The 25,889-nt window shown below is 44.8% G+C and overlaps 1 protein-coding gene across 1 annotated transcript in view; it reads right to left on the reverse strand.

The window, feature by feature from the left end:
- The window catches only part of STK39 (serine/threonine kinase 39), a 446,908-nt gene that overhangs the window by 313,961 nt on the left and 107,058 nt on the right, over positions 1–25,889 (reverse strand). Inside the window, exons 6-10 of the mRNA XM_040357812.1 lie at positions 24,294–24,403; positions 22,619–22,720; positions 17,351–17,484; positions 15,444–15,492; positions 11,907–11,972 (exon numbers count right to left, since the gene is read on the reverse strand). Coding sequence (XP_040213746.1) covers positions 11,907–11,972; positions 15,444–15,492; positions 17,351–17,484; positions 22,619–22,720; positions 24,294–24,403 — 461 coding nt within the window. The remainder of the gene's footprint in view (positions 1–11,906; positions 11,973–15,443; positions 15,493–17,350; positions 17,485–22,618; positions 22,721–24,293; positions 24,404–25,889) is intronic.

Consider the following 25,889-nt stretch of genomic DNA (forward strand, 5'->3'; position numbering starts at 1 on the left):
CGTCGGATCACTGCCTACGGTGTGAACGCAACCTACGCCTAGTCATATTCACGTCCTACGTAAACTACGTAAAATACGTCGGCTTGTGTTCCCTGGTGCAGCCCTTTGCATGGATGTTGCTGAGTTACACCTCCTTTATGGGGCATAACTTTACGTCGTACGTATGACTTTACGCGCACTCCGTCGGACGGATGTACGTTCGTAAAATCGGCGTATCTCCCTCATTTGCATATGTGAATAGAAAATCAATGGGAGCGCCAAATACGTCCAGCGTTAATATACGCCCACTCTACGCCGGCGTAGGCAAGTTACGTCGGTCGGATGAAGCCCATTTTCAGGCGTATCTTAGTTTTGTGGGCACGGCGCACATATACGACGGCGCATATTTGCAATTACGCGGCATATCTCGAGATACGTCGGCGCAAGTGCTTTGTGAATCCGGGCCATGATCTTTATCCATTTTTCTGGCAGTGCCAGACTTTTCCTGAGTACACAGAGGTGTAGAGATAACCGATACAAAAAAATTATCCTACTCCAGCTTTACTTTAGGAGGAATTCCAGGTATGGATATTTTTTAAATAGTTACACTGATCCAGCCATTTATCACAATTATGTGCCACTTTGTGTTGGTCTATCACAGGGGTCTCCAAGGTGTGGCCCCTTGCTTGCCTTTATCTGGCCCTTGGGGCACTATTCCTTCCACTGATGCAAACCAGTATTCCCTCCACTTACACCAAAGACAGGGCACTATTTCTCCCACTGGCACCAGTGATGGGGCACTATTCCTCTTGCTGACACCAATAATGTAATTTGTTTTACTCCCACTGACCATCAAGCCTATGGCATGGTTTACTACCACCGGTCCCACTCCCAGGGCATTTTCTACTCCCAGTGTCCACAGTCTGTCCCCCATAAAGTTTGAAGGCCAATAAACTGGCCCTTTGTTTCAAAAGTTTGGAGACCCCTGGTCTATCACATAAAATCCCAAGGGGTATGAATACTTTTTCAAGGCAGTCTAACTCTGTTGCTAAACTTAACCAGAATAATGGACGCTAATGCCGCGTACACACGATCATTTTTCAGCATGAAAAAAAAACATAATTTTTCAGCATGTCTAAAAAACTACATTTTCCCAACTTCATCATTAAAACAACGTTGCCCACACACCATCATTTTTAAAAAATGATCTAGCAAAGCGCGGTGACGTACAACACGTACGACGGCACTCTAAAGGGGAAGTTGGGCTGCTTTAGCTGATTCCGTGTTAGTAAAAGACGATTTGCGCTTTTTTGTCTGTTACAGCGTGATGAATGTGCTTACTCCATTATGAATGGTAGTTTTACCAGAACGAGCGCTCCCGTCTCATAACTTGCTTCTGAGCATGCGCGGGTTTTTGTCGTCGTTTTAGCCCACACACAATCATTTTTTACAACCCGAAAAACGACATAGTTTAAAACGACGTTAAAAAATGCAGCACGTTCGAAAAAAAAAAAATTGTCGTTTTTCAGAACCTGAAAAATTATGTGAAGCCCACACACCATAATTTTAAATGACGTTTTTGAAAAACAACATTTTTTTTTCATGCCCATCCAGGACCCTGTGAAGGAATGGAATGGTTTACACTGCCGCTCCTGCGTATGGGCCGGATTCAGATACGAGTTACGACGGCGTATCTCCAGATACGCCGTCGTAACTCTGAGTGTGCGGGGTCGTATCTATGCGCCTGATTCTTATGCCGCATACACACCATCACTTTATGTGATGAAAAAAAACGACACTTTCTGTGAAGTAAAAAATTACGTTTTTGAAACTTCAATTTTCAAAGACGAAGTTGCCTACACACCATCGTTTTCTCACAATGTTCTTGCAAAGTGAGGTTACGTTCCACCACGTTTTACCATTGAAGCTTGCTTCATAAGTAGCTTCTGGGCATGCGTGGATGAAAAAACGTCTTAGAAAACAACGTTTTTTGCTACACGGTCAATTTCTGTGAAGTAAAAAGTGCACTTTTGAAAAACGACACATAAAATTGAAGCATGCTTGAATTTTTTTTGGTCGTTTTTTACAAGACATAAAATGACGTTTTCCCCCACACACGGTCAATTAAAGTGACGTTTTTGAAAACGTCATTTTTTTCCATCACATAAAGTGATGGTGTGTACGCGGCATTAGAATCAGTTACGCATAGATTTCCCTAAGATCCGACCGGCGTAAGTCTCTTACGCCGTCGTATCTTAGTTGCATATTTACGCTGGACGCTAGGTGGCGCTTCTGTATATTTACGCGTAGAATATGTAAATTAGATAGATACGCCGATTCAGAAACGTACGTCCGCCCGGCGCATTTTTTACGTCGTTTACGTAAAGTTACCCCTGCTCTATGAAGCGTAGCCAATGTCAAGTATGGACGTCGGGCCAGCATCAAATTTTGAGTCGTTTACGTCATTTGCGTAAGTCGTTCGCGAATAGGGCTTTGCGTAAGTTACGTTCACGTCGAAAACCAATGAGGCTTTGCGGCCAGTGCTTTAACTGGGCCGGAACGCGGCGGTACTCAGTACCGCCACTTCCAAAAATGGCCCTGGAGAGTACCAGCACCTCTCCGTGCGCCCAGTACGTGGGTTTCCCGTACCGGAACGCAGCCCCAGGCCAGGAATATGATAGCGACCCACGCGGGTTTACTATGGGGCCCGCAGCTGAGTGGGGCGGTGAGCAGGGCAAGGCAATGACCGAGGTTTTTTTTTTTTTTTCTCACCGCCGTCGCAGAGTGTCATCTCATTCAGACCTGGGAAGTGCCATCGGCGCTATAGGGGGGGGGGACGCCCAAAATAAAAATAAATCCCTTCATAAAGATAATGATTCCTACGGCCGCCTCCCGCAAGCCCCGGCGGCGGTATGCACAATAAACCTTAACCAACCATCCAATCAGCTCATGTCAGCAGTTCCCTGTGTCAGCATGGAGGAGCCAAGTGTGACAGGCACCCCCCATGCTTGATGAAAAGTGTGACCAGCCACAGCTTGCTCCGCCTACCCTCCTCTGCGCGGCTTCATCCTTTTGGTCTTCCCCCACGTGAGTGACGTGGGGCGCGCTGAAGTTTCTGGAGCCGGTCGGAGGACAGCCGCCCGGCGCCAGGTCAGAGGAGACTTTCCATCCGGGAACGGGGAACCCCAAAGCCAGGCAGCACTGCAGGCAGGCGGCAGTAGCACACACACACTGCAGGCAAGGTCAGGTAAGAGTAAGACATTTCAGGTTTTATGGGGGAAGGGGGTGTTTATAGACAAATTGATCCCGGTCACAAAAAGCACCAGAAAGGAACAGATTTTCATTTTGGCATGATGACTATCAGGTATTTATTTGCATAAAGAAAAAATATCATCTCATATTTTATGGCTTTTCTTTGATGCCTTTTCTCCAATTATATTAGAATAAGGAAAACCATAGTATAAGCACATTCTCCCTATAGGATGCAATGCATTTTTATGACATGCATATCGACCACAAAACAAAGACATATTGCCTGAATCAAATCAGAAATTACAGTTCAAATCCAGGTGTCTGATGTAGGTCATTCAGCAGGGACAAAAAGAGATTAAACAGGGAGACAATTAACCACTTGCTTACTGGGCACATAAACCCCCTTCGTGCCCAGGCGAAATTTCAGCTTCCGGCACTGCGTCGCTTTAATTGACATTTGCGCGGTCGTGCGACGTGCCTCCCAAACAAAATTGAAGTCCTTTTTTCCCCACAAATAGAGCTTCATTTTGGTGGTATTTGATCACCTCTGCGGTTTTTATTTTTTGCGCTATAAACAAAAATAATAGAGTACCGGCACCTCTTTTGGCCCACTTAAAGCACTGTTTGCGGCGTAATTTGGAGCATGCGCACTGGGATACGTCCACAGACGGCACATGCGCCATTCATAAAAAGCGTAATTTACGTGGGGTCACGAGTAATTAACACGCCCACCTCCTCCACATTTGAATTAGGCGGGCTTACGCCGGCCCAGTTACACTACGCCGCCGTAACTTACAGCGCAAGTTCTTTCTGAATACGGGACCTGCCGCTGTAAGTTACAGCGGCGTAGTGTATCTGAGATATGCTACGCCCGCCGAAAGATACGCAAATGTATCTGAATCCGGGCCTGAAGCTTCATCAGACTGATTTCATAAACATACATACATACATAAATATGGCTCCTCTTTATATTTCTATCGCTGTAGGTGTTTCCTTCTCCTCATTTTTTTTTTATTACAGCCTCAAGTGTATTTTATGTGAACATCCCCTCTAAACAATAATTTGCTGACTCGGCTGCAATCTGTCAAGGTGCCGATTAGACTGGGATCATGTGATAAGTCATCCATATTTATTCTCAGCAGACTGGTTTAAACTGCTTTGACCAGTTGAAAAACAGCAGACTCCAGCATGCTATACACAGAACTGAACTGATATACTGAACAGAGAGAACACTGTACACAATATAGCTCAGCTCCTGGTTATTATTTATAGTGCTGATTTTTTAGGACGTCCATGAATGATGCTAGACAGGATAAGAACCTCATTCATGACTGTATAACCATGGCAGAGCAAGCTCGTTCCCTAAGGGCCTTATCACACTGAGCCAGGATTGTGTATGTTGAATTACTTACTATGTACATAGAATAAAAAAATCTTAAATATCAGAGAGGGCTTTTCCCACCTAAGATCAGTGAGGCTTCGTATATAAATGCATGAGAAGGGACTACTTGGGCCTGCAGCATCGTTCTATGTTCAGCGAAGGTGAGAAAACGGCCTGTATACACTAAAGGGTGCACTCAACAAACAAGTATAGCCAACCCACCACTGGAAAAGCACATACCGTATTTATCGGGGTATTAAGTGCTCCGCCGTATAGCGCGCACCCCTAATTTTGACCTCTTTTTCCTGTAAAAAAATAATTATTACAGTTTTGGTGTCTTGCCCGGCGTCCATCGGTGGCCTCGTCCGGTCCGGCGTCTTCATGGCGAATCCCCGCTTCCCGCGCTCAGTTTGAAGCCTCCGCCAACGTATTTTGAGCGCAGTAAACTCGCGTATATTCGGCCAGGCTCGGCTTCTCACGCATAAACGTCACAGAGCGTGACTACGAGTGAAGCTGAGCCTGGCCGAATGTACCCGAGTGTACTGCGCTCGGTATATTGCGGCGCAGACATTCAAACTAGGCGCGGGAAGCGGGTATCGGCGTATATCGCGCACCCACGATTTTGCCCTGATTTTCAGGGCAAAAAAGTGTGCGATATACGCCGATAAATACGGTATACACACTCAAATCATAGCAGGCCAAAGAAATATTACAAGAATACTAAATGTTCTTTTATTTTTAAGCAGTGTGGTAAACATCTACCACTTCTTAACCACTTGAGACCCGCGCTGTAGACGAAAGACGTCCACAGGGCGGCTCTCAACTGCCGGGTGGACGTCCCTGGAGTCATGACGCCCACTAACACACAGCTCCTTTCTCTATCTGCAACGTAGAGAGCGTCCTGACTCTTCTGTAGTCCAAGGGAGGGGGCGAGCATGACACTCCACACCAGGGAGAAAGCCTTGCATTACTGTGTGGAGTTACAGACAGAAGAACAGGAAGTGAGGATTTCTCAGAAGAAATAAGGACATTTAAAAGCAAAATGGAAGGATGAGGTAAGTGAAGGAGGACTGCACTAAGGTAAAGGAAGCTATTTAGGAAATGTGTTTTTACCTTTACAACCTTTACAACCCCTTTAACCCCTTCCTCCCTCCCTAGTGGTTAACCCCTTCCCTGCCAGTGTTGTTAACACAGTAATCAGTGCATTTTTAAAGCACTGATCGCTGTATAAATGACAATGGTCCCAAAATAGCATCAAAAGTGTTCGCTATAATGTCACAGTCACGATAAAAATCGCAGATCGCCGCCATTACTAATAAAAAATAATAATAAAAAAAAAAGACATAAATCTATCCCCTATTTTGTAGACGCTATAACTTTTGCGTAAACCAATCAATATACGCTTATTGCTAATTTTTTAGCAAAAATACGTAGAAGAATACATATCGGCCAAAACTGAGGAAAAAAATTTTTTTCGATATTTTTGGGGGATATTTATTATAGCAAAACGTAAAGAAATATATATATTTTTTTAAATTGTCACTCTTTTTTTGTTTATAGCGCAAAAAATAAAAAATGCAGAGGTAATCAATTACCACTTAAAGAAAGCTCTATTTGTGGGGGGAAAAAAAGGACGTCAATTTTATTTGGGTACCACGTCGCACGACCGCACAATTGTCAGTTAAAGCGACGCAGTGCCGAATCTAAAAAAAAAGTGCTCTGGCCAGGAAGGGGCTAAATTCTTCCGGGGCTGAAGTGGTTAAGACTCAATGCACTCAGTTCTGTTACAGAGATCTGATTACTAACACCTACCCTCTTCAGGAGTACAGAACTATAAAGGAATAGAAAGATGTGATACTACAATTGGGCTTTTATAAGCAGCAGTAATGGAAAGCAGGGTTTAGGTCACTTGCATGGATTATATCCTACAACCTAGGGTGCTCCATTATGCAAATCTTTTGTGGTTAAGCTTTGACTCATCATAGCCCTCTTGTGCCTCACTACTGGCCCATAACCAAGATGGGCTCCCTCACAGCCAATAGCTTGGAGAGGGAGGCAAAAGGACAGAGCTTAACCACAGCAGCGGAATGAGATTTATATTGTACAGCACCCAGCGCCGAATTTCCCACAAGGCCAACAAGGCCAGGCTTCAGGGCAGCACTGTGTGCAGGGGCGGCGCCGCGCGGCGGATGAGACAAGTAATTTTTCAGCGGTGCGGGCCGTGCGGCGGAGAGAGATTCTCTCATTGCCCTCACTGCTGTTACAACTTCCGCCCTTACTTACAGGCTGCGCGACACAGAAGAGAGAGAATGACGTCATCTCTCACCGCCCGCCCTCACTCTCATCTCATGTGCCTCTGTTTTACGATTCACCTGCAGCTAGTTTCCTCGCGCGGGAGAGGAGAGGCTGACAGCGGGCTTGATTTTACATAAAATTAGTGACAAACTGGTACTTTTTGGGTGGCAGCCAGGTAACTGTGGCAATCCCCATTCTGCTAGCAGGCAGTGTGGCAAGTGACATCCCCATCTGGTGGCAGGCAGTGTGGCAAGTGACATTCCCATCTGGTGGCAGGCAGCGTGGCAAGTGACATCCCTATCTGGTGGCAGGCAGTGTGGCAAGTGACATCCCCATCTGGTGGCAGGCAGCGTGGCAAGTGACATTCCCATCTGGTGGCAGGCAGCGTGGCAAGTGACCTTCCCATCTGGTGGCAGGCAGCGTGGCAAGTGACATCCCTATCTGGTGGCAAGCAGCGTGGCAAGTGACATCCCCATCTGGTGGCAGGCAGTGTGGCAAGTGAAATTCCCATCTGGTGACAAGCGACAGTGGCAAGTGACACGCTCAGGGCTCCCACTCATTCTGCTTTATGGTGAGTTGAGCTATTTCCATTTTATATTACAATGTAATGATAGAAATAATGCATTTCAATTATCCTGACACCATAACAATCATGGTGCCGGAATGATTGAAGCACTAACACCAGTCATTGTCTGTGAAAAATCGTTCACCCCCCTCGCATTGCCCCCCTCCCCATGTGATGATGGGGGGGTGGCATTGAAGGACCCGGCCTTGGGGCGGCAAAGGGAGTAAATCCGGGCCTGACAGCACCCCGGTTTAGGGCGCTCAAAGGGTGCATAAGTGTAAATGCAAGCATCTCTGGTTCTAGAATCCCTGTATGCATCTCAAGGTTTAATTTCCATTTTAGCTGGAGCGTCGTCGTCAAATATCTAATTTTCTATAAAGACAAGACCACATTTTCATTAAAGTTTTTTGCATTTAGAAATGACTAATGAACCTAAGAAAGTGAGTACAGAAAAGTAAATCTGAAGTGAACCCTGGCTTGATCTTTCAAGGGATTTAATAACGCAAGCATTTTAACATAAAAAGCCCGGCAAAAACATTCGGCATTCGAAAAGAACAAATGACACAATCAGCACCATTGTCTGAGAAAGGTGCTCTGATTCTTCTGGGCACAAAGTAATTTACATATTGGATGGCACTCAGACGCAGAAATGTGGTGACAATGATGATAATGAGTTTTGAAGGGAGACACATGGCTCTGGGCAATGGAAAGCATTAACCTACATCACATACAGCAGATTGGAAACTGGTTCTGTTTTTTTCTAGAGCAAAACAGAAATGGATATTAAGCAGAGTACAATATCCGTGTATCCTCAACAGCCTGCCAGGGCATTTCTGAAATCTCATCTGTCTGGGTTTAGTGCAAATGGGTCACTCTTTATTCTAAAGTAAGGGAGGGGGGGGGACACAGTTCAGTGGAAGCCGTGATCCATAATAAACGCTAGGCATATGGGGCCAGCAAGGATCGTTTTTTGTTTTTTTTTTAAGAAAGTAAGGCATTAAGGCCCCTTTCACATTGAGGAGTTTTTCAGGCGGTACAGCGCTAAAAATAGCGCTGCTATCCCGCCTGAAAAACTCCTTTACTGCAGACTCTATGTGAAAGCCAGAGGGCTTTCACACTGAGGCGATGCGCTGGTGGGAGATAAAAAAAATCTCCTGTCAGCAGCATCTTTGGAGCGGTGAGAGGAGCGGCATATATACCGCTCCTTCACCGCTCCTTCCCATTGAAAACAATGGGAAACCGCGGCAACACCGCCCGCAATGCGCCTCTATAGAGACGCATTGCGGGCGGTATTAACCCTTTATCGGCCGCTAGCGGGGGTTAATACCGCACCGCTAGCGGCTAATTCCCGCGGCAATCCCGGCAGTATAGCGCCACTATTTTTAGCGGCGTTATACCGCCACCGCAGCTCCTGCCTCAGTCTGAAAGGGGCCTAACACAGTCACAACCAAAAGTCATTGCCTCTCCTGAAGTGGTACTCCAGAAAAAAACTTGCACAGCCAGGACGGTATGGGAGTCCAAACCTGAGACAATCATATTCAACAGCTTTTGATAAATCGTCTTCCTTTTTGTGGTCGATACTCGTGGGCTGCAGTGCCTCCATGCCAGCAGGGATGTTGTACGTTTCACTCACGTCTCACCATTCAATTAAAAATTGCATCAGCAACTGTGTATCATTGGTGCTTTGGGAACACCTACTCAGTCCCCCAGCCAATACCCAGAGCATCTCACTACTGCGATGGAGCACTATGGAGATTGTAGGCCGTTCTTTATGTGAATTCTGATGTGCATTTCACTGCATTTATGTTAAAGATAGCCCACATTACAAAAAATCAGCTTATCTTTGATCAGCCCCAGAAAAAGGAAATCATTACCTATAACTGTTTTCCGAAACATGTCAGGACTTCTATGCACAAGAACTCCACCTGACCTCCAACTGTGAGATCAACTGTGTGTTTTGGCATTAAGCCGTTATGTAACTATCTAGTGCAATTAACTACTGCCTTACTACTGTTTCGTATTTAATACATTTTGTATATTTTTTTACGTTTCTTACCTCCTTTTCTGGCGACTATCCTTTGCCCACAAAATCCCCTGGGGCACCCCCTTTGCAATTTTCGCAAAAAAAAAATTTTGGGCAGACAGCTTACAAAACTTACAGTATACAGGATCGATCTGCTGATTGTGGATGCAATTCTTTCAAGGCTACTTTAAGGCCTCGTACACACGACCGTTTTCCTCGACAGAATCCATCAAGAAACTTGGTGGCAGAGCTTTTTTGCCGAGGAAAACGGTCTTGTGTATGCTTTTAATCGAGAAAACTTTCGAGGAACTTGAAGACGAAAAAAGAGAAGAAGTTCTCTTTTTCCTCGACGGGAGTCTCAATTTCCTCGTCGGGCTGGTTTTCGACGAGAAACACATTTGTGTTTATGCTAAGAAACCCGCGCATGCTCAGAATAAAGTATGAGACGGGAGCGCACCTTCGGTAAAAGTAGCGTTCCTAATGGAGATAAGACACATGTGACGCTGTAACAGACTGAAAAGTGCAAATCATCTCTTTCCAAACTTTTACTTAACACGCAGTAACATGAGATTAGTAAAAGCAGCCCCAAGGGTTGTGCCAGTGGAATTAAACTTCCCCTGCCGTCGTATGTGTTGTACGTGACCGCTTTTGAGAACAACGAGATTTGGTCTTGACAGTGTGTACGCAAAGAAAGCTTGTCGAGTTTCTCGACAAGCCTAACAAGGAACTCGTCGAGGAAAACGATGTGTTGTTTCCGACGAGTTCCTCGGTCGTGTGTACGAGGCCTTAGAGAAGATAGTAAATCTGGAATTTTACTTTTGGACAGGAAACTTCTAATGCACAGCTTGGCGCCACTTAGCCAACAATCCCCACTAATTCCAAGGTTTTCAAGTAACATAACATTTTTTCCATCAACTACATTGATCCAAGGATGACATAACATCAATTTCCGGATAAGAAGTGACTGAACTTTGTGTGCACAGAATCACCAAACGCTGGTATAGACCACACAGCATACAACACTGTAAGTCCGGCCCTTCTGACGTAAATTACCCCCCAAAAAATATTTTCTGTATAAGTATAAGGCCCCATACACACGATAGAATCCATCCGCAGATAAATCCCAGCAAATGGGTTTCTGCGGATAGATCCTATGGTGTGTACACGCCAGCGGATCTGTTTCCGCGGAGAAATCTCCCCTGGGATGGATTTCCAGCAGATCGGATATTTGCTGACATGCACAACAAATCCATCTGCTGGAATCCATTCCAACGGATGGATCCGCTGGTCTGTACAGACTCACCGGATCCATCCGTCCAAAGGGATTCCCCGCACGCGTCGTAATGATTTGACGCATGCGTGGAATTCCTTATATGACAGCGTCGCGCCCGTCGCCGCGTCATAATAGCGGCGACGGCGCGACACGTCATCGCCAGAGGATTTCAGCGCGGATTTCAATGCGATGGTGTGTACACGCCATCGCATAGAAATCTTCTGAAATCCTCGAGAGGATTTATCCGCGGATACGGTCCGCTGGACCGTATCTGCGCATAAATCCTCTCGTGTGTATGGGGCCTAAGACAGAACGCTAGATCATTTTATTTTGCAAATTTGAATCTCTTCAGACTAAAGCTGCCCATAGATGGTTTGTTTTTCTTTCAGCCAGCGGACAACGTTTTTTCAGCGTGTCCATTCGACACAAGTCGATCTAAAGGCCCGTACACACGCCCAGATTTTCCAACAACAAATGTGTGATGGGAGGGTTTTGTCAGAAAATCCGACCGTTTGTACGCTCCATCGGACAATTGTTGTTGGATTTTACGACAACAAATGTTTTATAACATGCTTTAAAACTGTCCGACAACAAATGTGTCTTGACGGATTATCCGATCGTGTGTACACAAGTCCTTTGGAATAAAATCCAAAGTACAAACACGCATGCTCCGAACCAATGCTAACCATAAGACAACATTAGCAGAAGTTGCCCAAAGTGTGGTATTAAAGAGCTAAAAAACTACATTGTTTCGTGTATGTTGGCTGAAAAAGTTATGCTGTCTGTATGCAGAACAAGTTCAGGGCCAACGCCCTTCAGACAAAATTCCACAGATTTGTCAGATGGAAGTCCGATCGTGTGTACGAGGCTAAACACTCAAATTCTGTCAAACAGGGACAGCTGCACACAGATAGAAATGTGCCCGACCCCCTCTGAACTGGCCAAATTTAGATCTGTCTGAAACCAAATTTTATGTGTTGGTTTGTTTGTTTTTTCCCTGAAGACAGGTGCCCTTCAGAACCCTCTGAATTTGCATATATATGTATGCTATAAAGGACAACTTGTTAAACGTTGACATGCACAGTGCAGTAGAATTGTGGAGCACAAGACCAAACCTTCATAGGATGCAGTACCTTACCTTCTTCCCTCTCTGAGAAATTGTTGGTGTTCTGGTAAGGAGTCTTTCTATTAGATATTCCCTATTCTGTTAAGTGAATAAAGAAGAAAAAGAAGTCAAGTTTATATATATTAACAACCAGACATTTTTGCAATTAAAAAAGACTACAAGCAAAACTGTAGGGGGCCTTTATGGTAGAGCTTAATATCTGATCAATGCACACTCAACCTTTCCAGGACTGACCTACAGTACACCCCATCCAGCAAGAACCATTCCCCAACCGCTGTGCTTAAGCCTGACATCTACATGCAGAAATCACACAGCACTCATGAAAAAGCATGAGCATTTATTCAATACACCAACAAAAACACTTACAGCCCAGCTTCAACAACAAGCATTGTTATTTTACTACTTTGGGGCGGATTAAGGCCCCTTTCACATTGAGGAGTTTTTCAGGCGGTACAGCGCTAAAAATAGCGCTGCTATCCCGCCTGAAAAGCTCCTTCACTGCAGACTCAATGTGAAAGCCCGAGGGCAGCAGCATCTTTGGAGCGGTGAGAGGAGCGGCATGTATACTGCTCCTTCACCGCTCCTTCCCATTGAAAACAATGGGAAACCGCGGCAATACCGCCCGCAATGCGCCTCTATAGAGGCGCATTGCGGGCGGTATTAACCCTTTATCGGTCGCTACCGCACCGCTAGCACCGCTAGCGGCTGATTCCCGCGGCAATCCCTGCGGTATAGCCGGGATTATCTCAAACTGGGATTGTTTTGATTGGTCAAAGAACAAGTCAGACTATCACAAATCTGGATCAAAGTAGTATCCTGTTCATTCAAGTCAGATGGATGTAGGACCAATGTAGGACCTAGGTGATGTCGCAGAGCAAAGTAGGATGAAAGTTGTATGACTGTCGTGTCGTATCAGTGTGAACCCAGCCTAAAAGCCCGTACACACAATCGGATAATCCGACAACAATTGTCCGATGGACGTGTTTTGTTGGATGATCCGACCGTCTGACAACAAATGTGTTCCGTCGGATTATCCAATCGTGTGTACACAAATCCGTCTGACTAAAATCCAAAGTACAAACATGCATGCTCCGAACTAATGCTAACCATAAGACAACATTAGCAGAAGTTGCCCAAATGGTGGCGCTAAAGAGCAGAAAAGCCATGTAGTTTCAAGAATGTTGGCTGAAAAAGTTCTGCTGTCTGTATGCAGAACAAGTTCACGGCCAATGCCCTTCGCACAAAAATTCACGGATTTGTCCGATGGAAACCTGATCGTGTGTGCTTTAGACGTGTCAGATACAATGGGGTTGATTTACTAAAACTGCAGAGTGAAAACTCTGGTTTAGCTGTGCATGGTAGCCAATCAGCTTTTAAACCTTAGCTTGTTCAATTAAAGGGGTTGTAAAGTTAAAAAGAAATTTCCCTAAATAGCTTCCTTTACCTTAGTGCAGTTCTCCTTCACTTACCTCATCCTTCCATTTTGCTTGTAAATGTCCTTATTTCTTCTGAGAAATCCTCACTTCCTGTTCTTCTGTCTGTAACTACACACCGTAATGCGAGGCTTTCTTCCTGGTGTGGAGAAAGCCTCCTGATGGGGTAGAGGGTGAGCAGGAGTGTCAGGATGCCCACTAAGGCCCCGTACACACGACCAGTTTCCTCGGCAGAATTCAGCTTCCGACCGAGTTTCTGGCTGAATTCTGCCGAGGAAACTGGTCGTGTGTACACTTTCAGCCGAGGAAGCTGACGAGGAGCTCGACGAGGAAATAGAGAACATGTTCTCTATTTCCTCGTTGTTCTATGGGAGCTCTCGCCCCGCCGAGCTCCTCGGCGGCTTCAGGGCTGAACTGGCCGAGGAACTCGATGTGTTTGGCACGTCGAGTTCCTCGGCCGTGTGTACGAGGCTTTACACACAGCTCCTTTCTCTATCTGAAAAGCAGAGAGTGTCCTGACTTGCCTGCTCGCCCCCTCCCCCCTCAAGAGGCTTTCTCCACACCAGGGAGAAAGCGTTGCATTACTGTGTGGAGTTACAGACAGAAGAACAGGAATTGAGGATTTCTCAGAAGAAATAAGGACATTTAAAAGCAAAATCGAAGGATGAGGTAAGTGAAGGAGGACTGCACTAAGGTAAAGGAAGCTATTTAGGGATTTTTTTTTTTACCTTTACAACCCCTTTAAGCTTTGTCAATAAAACCTGGAAGCTGATTGGTTTCTATGCAGAGCCAGATTTTTCACTCTCCATTTTTAGTAATTTAACCCCAAGGTCCCTCATCGGCCACTGTATTTTTCCCACCAATTTCCTGTGTTACACAGTAGTGAAGTAGGGAGGCTGGCAAAGGAACCACAGTAGTCAGCAGAGCACTTGGATCCTACACACTTAGGCTCCTTTCATTCTACCTGAGTCCAAATTTGATACGAATTTTGGAGGGACGTCCAGTTCTTGGTAATGTCACTGTTGTGACATATTTTCTCCACTTGATAATGACTGTCTTCACTGCGTTCCATGGTGGATCTAATGCCTTGGAAGTTCTTTTGTAGCCTTCTCCTGACTGATACCTTTTAATAATGAGATCACTCTGATGCTGCTTTGGAAGCTCTCTGCGGACCATGGCTTTTGCTGTAGGATGCCAGGAAAATGTCAGGAAAGACCTACTAGAACAGCTCAACTTTATTTGGAGTTGATCAGAGGCACTTTAAATGATGGCAGGTGTGTACTGACTCCTATTTAACATGAGTTTGAATGTAAATGCTTAAAGGGTCACTAAAGGAAAACATTTTTTTTGCTGAAATGACTGTTTATTGGGTATAGAGACATAAAAGTTAACTGATTCCTTTTAAAAATGATTAAAAATTGAATTTAATCTATCATATAATGTGCCTCTAGTTTCACTTTCGGCTTTACAGGTACATACATGAAGTTCCGGGTGAGAGGTGAGTCGGGAAGACTCACAGAACAAAAACAAACCAATCCAGGGCAGTGTTTTGTTTTTAAAATGAATCTGATTGGTTCTGGGAAGTTTTAGACACACAGTAATGACAGCTTAGACCACCGTGAGAAAGCTCCCAGTATGATGGTTGAAAGGAAACGGACAAGCAGGAAGTGTGGAGATCACAGCAGAATTACAGCTACTTCAAAGCAAAAACAAACAATGAGGACATGAAACCAGTACTGCAGTAAGGTAAAGGAAGCTATTTAGCTAAAAAAAAAAAATTCCTTTAGTGACCCTTTAATCCCCAGTTATAAGAGGGTGTGTACACTTATGCAACCACATTATTTTAGTTTATTTTTACTCCCCCCCCGGCCCTAAAAGATTTCAGTTTGTTGTTCAGGGTTTTAGGTCACATTAAAAAGTGGAAAAAGTTCTGAAATTATTTATCTACTTTTTTTGCTGATTTCATCGAGACTTGCATAGACTTCTGTTAAACAAAGTCGCAATGAAATCTGAGGTGCAAGTCGCACTGATCTGCAGCTTTTCAAAGCCGCACCAGTGGGAACCAGGCATAACAATTGTGCAGTAAGTGACAGAGGGCAATACAAGAGAACCTTACCTTAGCTTTTTGGAAGAATTTACATTTCAGAAGTTCAGCTGCTGTTGGCCTGTTAAAAGATAAATAAAAAAAGGTTTTAACCAATCCTAAAAATAAAATTTTACAAAATAACATCGATAAGAAATTGTTTGGACTTTCACAATCCTCAGCACAGCTGCAGTTGTCTAGGTAATCTAATGAGCCTAAGAAATGTGACTATTCATACTCAAACAGGTCTGAAAGGACTTTTTTGTTATAATAATTTGGTTCATGGCAATAAAAAGAGAGGGGGAGAAAAACAATTGCCAGCTATGAGCAGCTTCCAATAAGAGTTAAAACGGTTGTAAAGGTTTAGTGCATTGTTGGTTTATTTACCCTATCTTTGGATTTCCCTTCTAAATGTTTTTTTTTCTTTGTCTGAATTTCTCACTTCCTGTTTCTCCTCAGTAAGCTTGCCCCCATCATCCGAGCCGTTCTGGCTGGGGGTTAGTCAGCCAGAACAGCTTACTGAGGAGGAACAGGAATTGAAAAATTCAGAAAAATAAAAAAATAAAATTTAGAAGGGAAATCGCAGGAAAAGGTAAGTGAACCAACAATGCACTTACTAAAAGGAACCTATTTAGAAAATAAAAAATGAACCTTTACAACACCATTAATGCCCAGGGGTTATAATAGGTATGTTGTGTGTGCGGTGCTACTGTATAGTAGTAAAGACTTGCTACAAGCCAGTTCCACTGAATCTCTGGATGCTGTGATTGGACACAAGGCTTTTTGTCAATAGACACAAAATAAGGAATGGGAGCAGTGGCGGCTGGTGCTCAAAATATTTGGGGGGGGGGGCGCAAACGAAAAAAAAAAATTGCAGCCTCACTGTGCCCATCAAATGCAGCCACTGTGCCATCAATTGTCACCACTGTGCCATGCCATCAAACGCAGCCACTGTGCCATTAATTGTCACCACTGTGCAATGCCATCAAACGCAGCCACTGTGTCATCAATTGTTACCACTGTGCCATGCCATCAAACGCAGCCACTGTGCCATGCCATCAAACACAGCCACTGTGTTCAATTGTCACCCCTGTGCCCTTTAATTGTCACCACTGTGCCCTTTTATTGTCACCGCTGTGCCCTTTAATTGTCACCGATGTGCCCATTGTCCCCACTGTGCCTATTGTCCCCACTGTGCCCATTGATGTTGCCGCTGTGCCCTGTAAAGTACCCCTCCCCCCCCCCCCGCCCGGCACTTACCTTTACTGGAGTCAGTCATCCACGTCCCTCGATGTCTTCTACCGCCCTCAAAGACTGACAGGCGTCTCAGCCAATCAGGTTACCAGTAGCCAGAATAGGCCAGTCTTATACAAGGAGCGCATCCCTACTGCGTTCCTTGTATAAGCTTCCGGGACCCAAGGGCTGTACTCGGAAAAAGCCTATCAGAGCTGTTGGCTCTGATAGGCACTTCCATACAGCCAACCAGCTGCCGTTATTCAGATGGCCGGACATGAGCGCCGACCATCTGAATAGAACAGCGGCAGCGGCGATAATAACATAGATTTGTGCAATGCATGAATCTATGTTATTACACTCAGTGGCGGTGAGAGCCAGAGGGGGCGGCGCTCCAGCGCCCTCTATGGACGAACCGCCACTGAATGGGAGTGGTGTGACCTGAGTCCTTCACTGTCACTGTCACCTAGAAATCCAGTGGATCTGGCTTGCAGGAGGTAGTCCTGCATAGCCGGTGTATGATTTACTACATGTTTTTCTGGAGTTGGGCTTTAATCATAGATCCTCCTAATAATACAATTTAATTTGCTATGTGCTGGAAAGACCAAATGTCGGTGTGTCCAACTCGGTATCACTACTCTTGCCACTAGTCTGGCAGAGAATGCTGGGAATTCATTAGATCTCTGGGATAGAAATCAGCCACTTACCTCTTTGATGGGTCTTTCTGGAGACACAATGAAATAAGCTTCCTAAAGGATTTCCCGTATCTTCTTGTCATTTCTTTATCTTCTACTCCAGTTTCTAAAGTTGGGGGATCGTTTTGCAAGGTGAGCATTAACACCTAGATAATACAAGATAAAGTGTAAAAGGAAAAATTCTATATGTGTTCTATACCAATCAGGAGAACAAATACATACAAAATACAGTAATATATATACATACATACATATACAGTACAGACCAAAAGTTTGGACACACCTTCTCATTTAAAGAGTTTTCTTTATTTTCATGACTATGAAAATTGTAGATTCACACTGAAGGCATCAAAACTATGAATTAACACATGTGGAATTATACATAACAAAAAAGTGTGAAACAACTGAAAATATATTTCATATTCTAGGTTCTTCAAAGTAGCCACATTTTGCTTTGATTACTGATTGGCACACTCAAGAGGTAGTCACCTGGTGCAGCACCCCATCATTCTCCTTCTTGGTCAAATAGCCCTTACACAGCCTGGAGGTGTGTTTGGGGTCATTGTCCTGTTGAAAAATAAATGATGGTCCAACTAAAAGCAAACCGGATAGAATAGCATCCCGCTGCAAGATGCTGTGGTAGCCATGCTGGTTCAGTATGCCTTCAATTTTGAATAAATCCCCAACAGTGTCACCAGCAAAGCACCCCCACACCATCACACCTCCTCCTCCATGCTTCACGGTGGGAACCAGGCATGTAGAGTCCATCCGTTCACCTTTTCTGCGTCGCACAATGACACGGGGGTTGGAACCAAAGATCTCAAGTTTGGACTCATCAGACCAAAGCACAGATTTCCACTGGTCTAATGTCCATTCCTTGTGTTCTTTAGCCCAAACAAGTCTCTTCTGCTTGTTGCCTTTCTTTAGCAGATATTCTACCATGAAGGCCTGATTCACACAGTCTCCTCTTACCAGTTCTAGAGATGTGTCTGCTGCAAAAGGTGGCTACTTTGAAGAACCTAGAATATGAAATATATTTTCAGTTGTTTCACACTTTTTTGTTATGTATAATTCCACATGTGTTAATTCATAGTTTTGATGCCTTCAGTGTGAATCTACAATTTTCATAGTCATGAAAATAAAGAAAACTCTTTGAATGAGAAGGTGTGTCCAAACTTTTGGTCTGTACTGTATATATACACACACACACATACTATATAATAAGTACAGCTCAGTTGTACATATTAAAAACAATTAGGAAATGTTTCTTAAAAGATCCCTTATGTTTTTTAGCAGCAAGGTGTTGTACAAAACAAGTAACAAGTTGTTTATATAAAAAATATATGTATTTTTCCGTGTATCAAAGTATCAAAAACAAAAGGGAATAGGGCATAATTACATAGGAGTCATAAAAGGCAATAACTGGTCGTAACATCAAGAACATATCTCATAAATAAAGGAACAATAATACAATAATAATGTTTTATAACAATCTCCTTGGGTAGATACATGTATAAGAAATGAATTACACATTTATATATTTTATTTCTTTTTAATCTAGAAAAATCACGGGTGGTCTCCGGGTTGTACCCTTTCCCCAAAAGACACCCTTTATCTCGCCATGAAATACAAATTTCTCGCTAAGGAACTGGTAAACACGCTCAATCTCATGCTAACTAAACTAAACCAGTGCTGAAATCATCAGGAACATGAGCATTGCTGAATATAAATTTTAGCCAAGTCTTTGTTGAAAGGGAGCACCGATACCTTTGCGGTGTGATTTGAGCCCATACATTGGCTTAAATCACACTGCCAAGAATCGCATTTAATTTGAACGGGAATGCGGTGCGATTCCTGTCCGAATCCCATGCGGTTTCCCGCACCGCTCCTGTGTGAACTTCCACTTAATCCACTCCTTGCCCTCTTACATGCCACACTTGGCATGTAATTTTTTTTGGGGGGGGGAGTGGGGGCTTCAGGAGGAGTGGGACATCCTGTCCCACTTCCTCCTTCCGCCCAGGGACCGCTAAGCGATATGTCATATTGCCTTTTGGCGGCCCCTCCCTGTTGGCGATCGCCTGAGACACGTAACAGGTCCCAGGCGATCACCTGACCAATCACAGTGCACAGCGCCGCTCGCGCATGCGCAGTGAGTGCCGTGAAGCCGGAAGCTGTCATGGCCGGGTGCCCGCACTAGTAATGAGGACGCCGGCCGGAGAGGGGGGGGAGAGAAGCGGAGCTCCGGCCAGCGCGTCACTGGATCGTGGAGCAGGTGAGTGCATGTTTATTAAAAGCCAGCTGCTACACTTTTTGTAGCTGCTGACTTTTAATAAACATTAAAAACGCCTGGAACTCTCCTTTAAGTCACTCAAATAAACCCAAACTTACTTGCGGTGCACATAAAACAAAATGAATATCAGTCCAGTATGTGTTCTATAGAAGCCAATCAGATTCCAGTTTTTTTTTTAATCAAAATCTGAATTAAACAAGCTGAAGTTAGAATCTGATTGGCTATCATGCACAGCTGCATCACATTTTGCACTCTCCAGTTTTAGTACATCAACCCCATAGTTTGGGACTAAATTATCACAATGTCTTAGATAACTGTTCTCCTATAAACGCTAATCAAAACTTTAAACTTGAATCCATTTTCTATCAGTACAGTTTGAAAGCAAAATGTGATCATCTTCACCTGCCGTGGTATAATACAAACATTTCAGCGCCAGTATTTAATCAATGAAGCCTTATAGCAGGGCTGATTTTTTTTATGACAAACACGGTCTGTAATAACCAGATTGCACATTTCACTTTCACAGTACAGGCTGAACCGGTGTGGTTTCTATAAATACAGTTCAATCTTTACTTTGCTTCAATGCCCAGTTCTAAAATGATATTTCCAGCTCTCAGTAGACATCGAGGTATTAGCAATATGTAAGCAAAACAAGGCATGATATTTCTCCTCCAGCTGATTACCCTCTTTGCTTAAGTGTTTCCACCACTAATCACTTATGAAATCTTGAGTCCTAATGGGTCAGAAGTATATTTCTATCAGGAGGTCGCATAGGTTTGTCACGGTGGGGAAGACCGCTGTACATTTATAAACATTACACAAAAATGTTATGTGTCATAAAAATGTAGCTCTGCATTTTTGACCTTCGCACCAGATAAAGCCAAGCGAAGGAATTTGGCCCTGGTTTAGCCTAATTTATTCCCCCAGCTATTCTACAACACATTGGGCCGGATTCAGAAAAGAGATACGCCGGCGTATCTCCTGATACGCCGTCGTATCTCTGAGTCCGGCCGTCGTATCTATGCGCCTGATTCATAGAATCAGATTACGCATTGATATGCCTAAGATCCGACAGGTGTAAGTGTCTTACGCCGTCAGATCTTAGGCTGCAATTCCAGGCCGGCCGCTAGGTGGCGCTTCCATATTATTACGCAAGGATTATGCAAATGAGGAGTTACGCCGATTCAGAAACGAACGACCGCCCGGCGCTTTTTTTTTACGTCGTTTGTGTTCAGCTTTTTCCGGCGTATAGTTACCCCTGCTATATGAGGGGCATGTGCGGCGTATCCTATGTTAAGTATGGCCGTCGTTCCCGCGCCGAGTTTTGAAATTTTTACGTTGTTTGCTTAAGTCGTTCGCGAATACGGCTGGACGTAATTTACGTTCACGACGAAAGCATGACGAGTTGCCGACGTCATTTGGAGCATGCGCACTGGGATTCAGTCGCGGCCGGCGCATGCGCAGTTCGTTCGGCGCGTGGACGCGCATCATTTAAATGATACACGCCCCCTACCCGCCGAATTTGAATTCCGCCGGGTGGATTTACGCTACGCCGCCGCAACTTTACATGCAAGTGCTTTGTGAATACAGCACTTGCCTGAAAAACTTGCGGCGGCGTAACGTAAATGAGTTACGTTACGCCAGCAGAAAGATCCGCTGATCTTTCTGAATCTGGCCCCCTAACTTTATATTACTTTATAGGTTAATTCTATTCTATTCATAGATGACATAATTATATTATATTATTTCAATCAACTTAATTTCTCAATTACTTGTCATCAAATAGCTGCCATGAAGCTATGATTATGACATTTCATGTTACATAATATTTTCCTACAATCCGCTAGGTTATCTATTTTCATTTACATTTATAAGAGTTACTTTAATGAATGATTACGCCTTTTTCTACTATACTATTATACATGTTTTGTTAAAGCGGAGTTCCACCTAAAAATGGAACTTCCGCTTAATCCACTCCTTGCCCCCTTACATGCCACATTTGGCATGTAATTTTTTTGGGGGGGGAGTGGGGGCTTCAGGAAAAGTGGGACTTCCAGTCCCACTTCCTCCTTCCGCCGAGGGGCTGGTAAGGCGAATAGCTTAATCGCCTTATTGCAGCCCCTCCCTGTAGGCAAGCGCCTGTCCAATCGGACGGCGCCGCACCACTCGTGCATGCGCAGTGCCGCTCGCGCATGCGGAGTGGGTGCCCGGCCATGAAGCCGAAAGCTGTCACTGCCGGGTGCCCACACTAGGAATGAAGACGCCGGCCAGCGAGGGGGGGCGAGGAGCGGAGCTCCGGCCGGCGCGTCGCTGGAACCGTGGAGCAGGTAAGTGTCTGTTTATTAAAAGCCAGCAGCTACACTTTTTGTAGCTGCTGACTTTTAATAAACTTAAAAAAAACACCCCCTTTAATGGAATATCTATTTCTATTACATCAGGGGTCTCCAAACTGCGGCCCAAGGACCGGATGTGGCCCTTTGCTAGCCTTTATCCGGCCCTTGGGGCAGTATTGCTCCCAATGATATGAGGCACTATTCCTCCCAATGACACCAACAATGGGGCTCTCTTTCTTCTACTAATAGCAATGATGGAGCACTATTCCTCCTCCTACTGCCCACCAACACTGGGGCCATGTTTATTCTCACTGATGCTCGGCCCTGGGGCATTTTCTACCCCCATTGGTCAGAATCCGGCCCCCCTGAAGTCTCAAAGATAGTAAACTGGCCCTTTGCTTGAAAAGTATGGAGACTCCTGTATTACATTATTGTACATGCTCTGTTAATGGAATTTTGTTGTTTATTTAAAATTCAATAAAATATTTGAAACAGAAAATGTAGCTCTGCTACTACAGACCATGGTTACTACAGACCAGTTTATGGAAGCAGATAGTGTGATGTGTTTTAAGACATCTGTGTGTGGACTGATTGTACTGAACGTATGGTTCAGAAGATCAATGTGCTGGACACCCATACTTCATAGTTTGCTCTTACCTTCATTGGAGGATACTTGTGATAGGGAGCTGCACCCGTGGCTAGTTCAATTGTCGTTATTCCGAAGCTCCATATATCGGCTTTAAAGTCATATCCTCGAACCTAAAGAGTCATTGATTACATGTACTGATTAATGTCAAATAGATTTTTTAGGAGATTCATGGATGAATATATAATGGTTTTATAATATCATCAAAGCAAATGAAAGCATACCCTTTATTTTTTATTTTTACCTATAGGTAAGCCTATATTTACTTTGCATGCAGCCGCTGACATCAGTGGTGCATGCGCTGTGAAGGCCCAGCTGAAGGTCTGGCAGACGTTGCTGGGCCTTTCGGGGAAGACGACTCCCACACGCAGGTGCGGGAGTGATGTAATCGCGGCCCTGGCCTCTCACAGTGCCGGAGCCGCGAACCCAGAAGAGACACAGAGGTAAAATGGGCGTGGACCAGGATCAGATGCCGAGCCCTCGTTCTAAGGTATTTCATAATGAGCTAGTATGTGCTGCATACTAGCTTATTATGCCTTTGCTTTACAGGTTTTTTTATTTAAAAAAAAAATTCAGTGCGGGTATACAACCGCTTTAAGTAAGCATAGCTAGAAACAACATTTATTGCAATAAATCAAATGAGTACCAGTATTCCCTTTAAGTGACCCTGTTGCTAGACAAAAAGTTTTAAAGCGGGGGTTCACCCGTACATAACACTTTTTCCCCTTGGATGCTCGTTTTGTCTAGGGGAATCGGCTAGTTGTTTTAAAATATGAGCCGTACTTACCGTTTACGAGATGCATCTTCTCCGCCGCTTCCAGGTATGGGCTGCGGGACTGGCCGTTCCTATTTTGATTGACAGTCTTCCGAGAGGCTTCCGACGGTCGCATCCATCGCGTCACGATTTTCCGAAAGAAGCCGAACGTCGGTGCGCAGGCGCAGTATAGAGCCGCACCGACGTTCGGCTTCTTTCGGCTACTAGTGACGCGATGGATGCGACCGTCGGAAGCCTCTCGGAAGACTGTCAATCAAGAAGGAACAACCGCTCCTGAAGACCCATACCCGGAAGCGACGGAGAAGATGCATCTCGAAAACGGTAAATACGGCTCATATTTTAAAACAACTACGATTCCCCTAGACAAAACGAGCAGGAATCTAGCATCCATCTATGGGGAAAAATTGTTTTATGGGTGAACTCCCGCTTTAAATACTGGTTGCCTGTAAGCCCAGGTTCACACATGACAAATCACATGTCAAAACAGCAGGATTTGCCAGCAATGGCATCGACCTAATTGGTGCGATGCCGCATCTGCAGCACTTCACCGATTTCAAAAAGTCGTTTCTGTAATCTGCACAGATGTCTCTGTAATCCAGCCGAAATCGGGACTGCCAGCGGGAGTGAAATTGTGCGAGTTTGGCTGAACTCGCACGGCTTCATTCCCACAGCCCAGTGTGAACCTGAGCTAAAGAAGAGCTTAAACACACCAATCCCACTGATCTCTGCTCTCTTGAAGAGCCACTGCTACCGAATGATTTTCGGCATCCAATATATGTCACAGTTTCGTTCCTTAGCGCTATACAGCATGTTGTGGTTCTACACACTGGACAGGCTAACATTTAATCTTTTTAATCTAGCAACAAAGTCAAATGTGCAAACTAGTGCTATATAACCAAAGCCATGCCTACCTGTTCCATTACTTCTGGGGCCATCCAGCAGGGGGTGCCAACAAAGGTTTTTCTTACTTTATTTCTGGTGACATCACCACCTGTTGCTAAAAATGAACTGACACCAAAATCTGAAAATAAAGAAATATACGTGATACAATATATGAGTACACTCTATAAATCAATGTTTACCAACAACAATATTTATCAGTAATTTCCAATAAAAGATTTCAATGTCTGGTTTGATGGTGACCTGTCCATGACCTTAGGAGAGTCTCCACCCCGCAACAATTCACTTATAAATATCAGCAGTTTGCAGTACTGACAGTTTAAAGAGGTACTTTGGGTACACTGACATCCACAGTTACAACAAAGGAACTTACCTTTCCAACACAACATTTTAAAGCGGAGATCCACCCAAAAGTGGAACTTTCGCTCATCAGATTCCTTCTAATCCCCCCCCCCCCGGTGCCACCATTGGCACCTTTCAGGGGTAGGGGGGACAGCATACCTGTCTTCCAGGAGGTTCTTAGCAGCCACCTTCACACTGTGCATGCCCAGAAGGCTGCAGGTGAAGAGGAAGAGGGGTGAACTTCCGCATGGATCACCGCAGAGATCTGGGTGGAAGCGGGAGCATGTACTTGCCTGTCAAAACCAGGTACCCACAAACCCCCCTGGAAAAAAGGTTGTGCCAAATGCTAAAGTGGAGGGTGGGGGGAGGAGGCAAACAAGCAGAACTTCCACTTTTGGGTGAAGTTCCGCTTTAAGTTCCATGATGCAATGCAGCAGCTAAAAAATGTAAGAACAAAACGTAAAAAATTGCTGATCCATGGGAGTTTTATAAGTGGGGAAAATGAGGTGCTTATGAGATTACTGCAATTCCCTGGGCTGTTTCTCCTTGCAGCTAACTAATGCCATGGATGTGTATGGGTATTCTACTGTAGTAGGAGTTTGGGCATGGCCATGAACCATAGGATGCAGAGGCAAGTCTAGGCTTTGTGAGGCCTTAGGCAAAACTTGACATGGGGCCCCACTCACACCCATGATAAGAAAAATAATTTAAGGACAAGAGCCTCTTCCCCATAACCCTGGCCAGTGGTTGTGGGGGTCTGCCTGCAGGGGGCTTATCAGAATCTGGAAAACCCCTTTAACAAGGTGGCCCCAGATCCTGCTCTTTAATAACTAAGGGGCTGGCGTCACCCCGGTGATGTCACCTGGTGAACCAGCTCCCCTTGTGACGTCATTGACTGAGGGCATGCTGGGTCATTGACGCCACAAGGGGTGGTGTCACCGATATTCACTGGTTGTTAGGAACGCTGGCGGGCCCCGTTCCTGAGTCAGGGCTCTTAACGCTGCCTGAGCACAGCAGCGTTTAGGTCCCCTGTCCCTCAAAACTGGGGTAATGCATTGGGTAAGTTAGGCGGCCACGAGGCCCCTGTGAGTGTGAGGCCTTAGGCTAGGGTGACCAGACATCCCCGGTTTCTGGGGACAGTCCCCGGATTGAGGACACTGTCCCTGGATTGGATTTGAACAGGGGCTGGGGCAATTTAAAAGACAGTGCAGAATTAAAAAAATCTGAATTACACACCCCCGCTCCAGCGCACCTACTAGCTTAGG

This window comes from Rana temporaria, chromosome 6, assembly GCF_905171775.1.
Source record: "Rana temporaria chromosome 6, aRanTem1.1, whole genome shotgun sequence".
NCBI classification, from domain to species: Eukaryota; Metazoa; Chordata; class Amphibia; order Anura; family Ranidae; genus Rana; species Rana temporaria.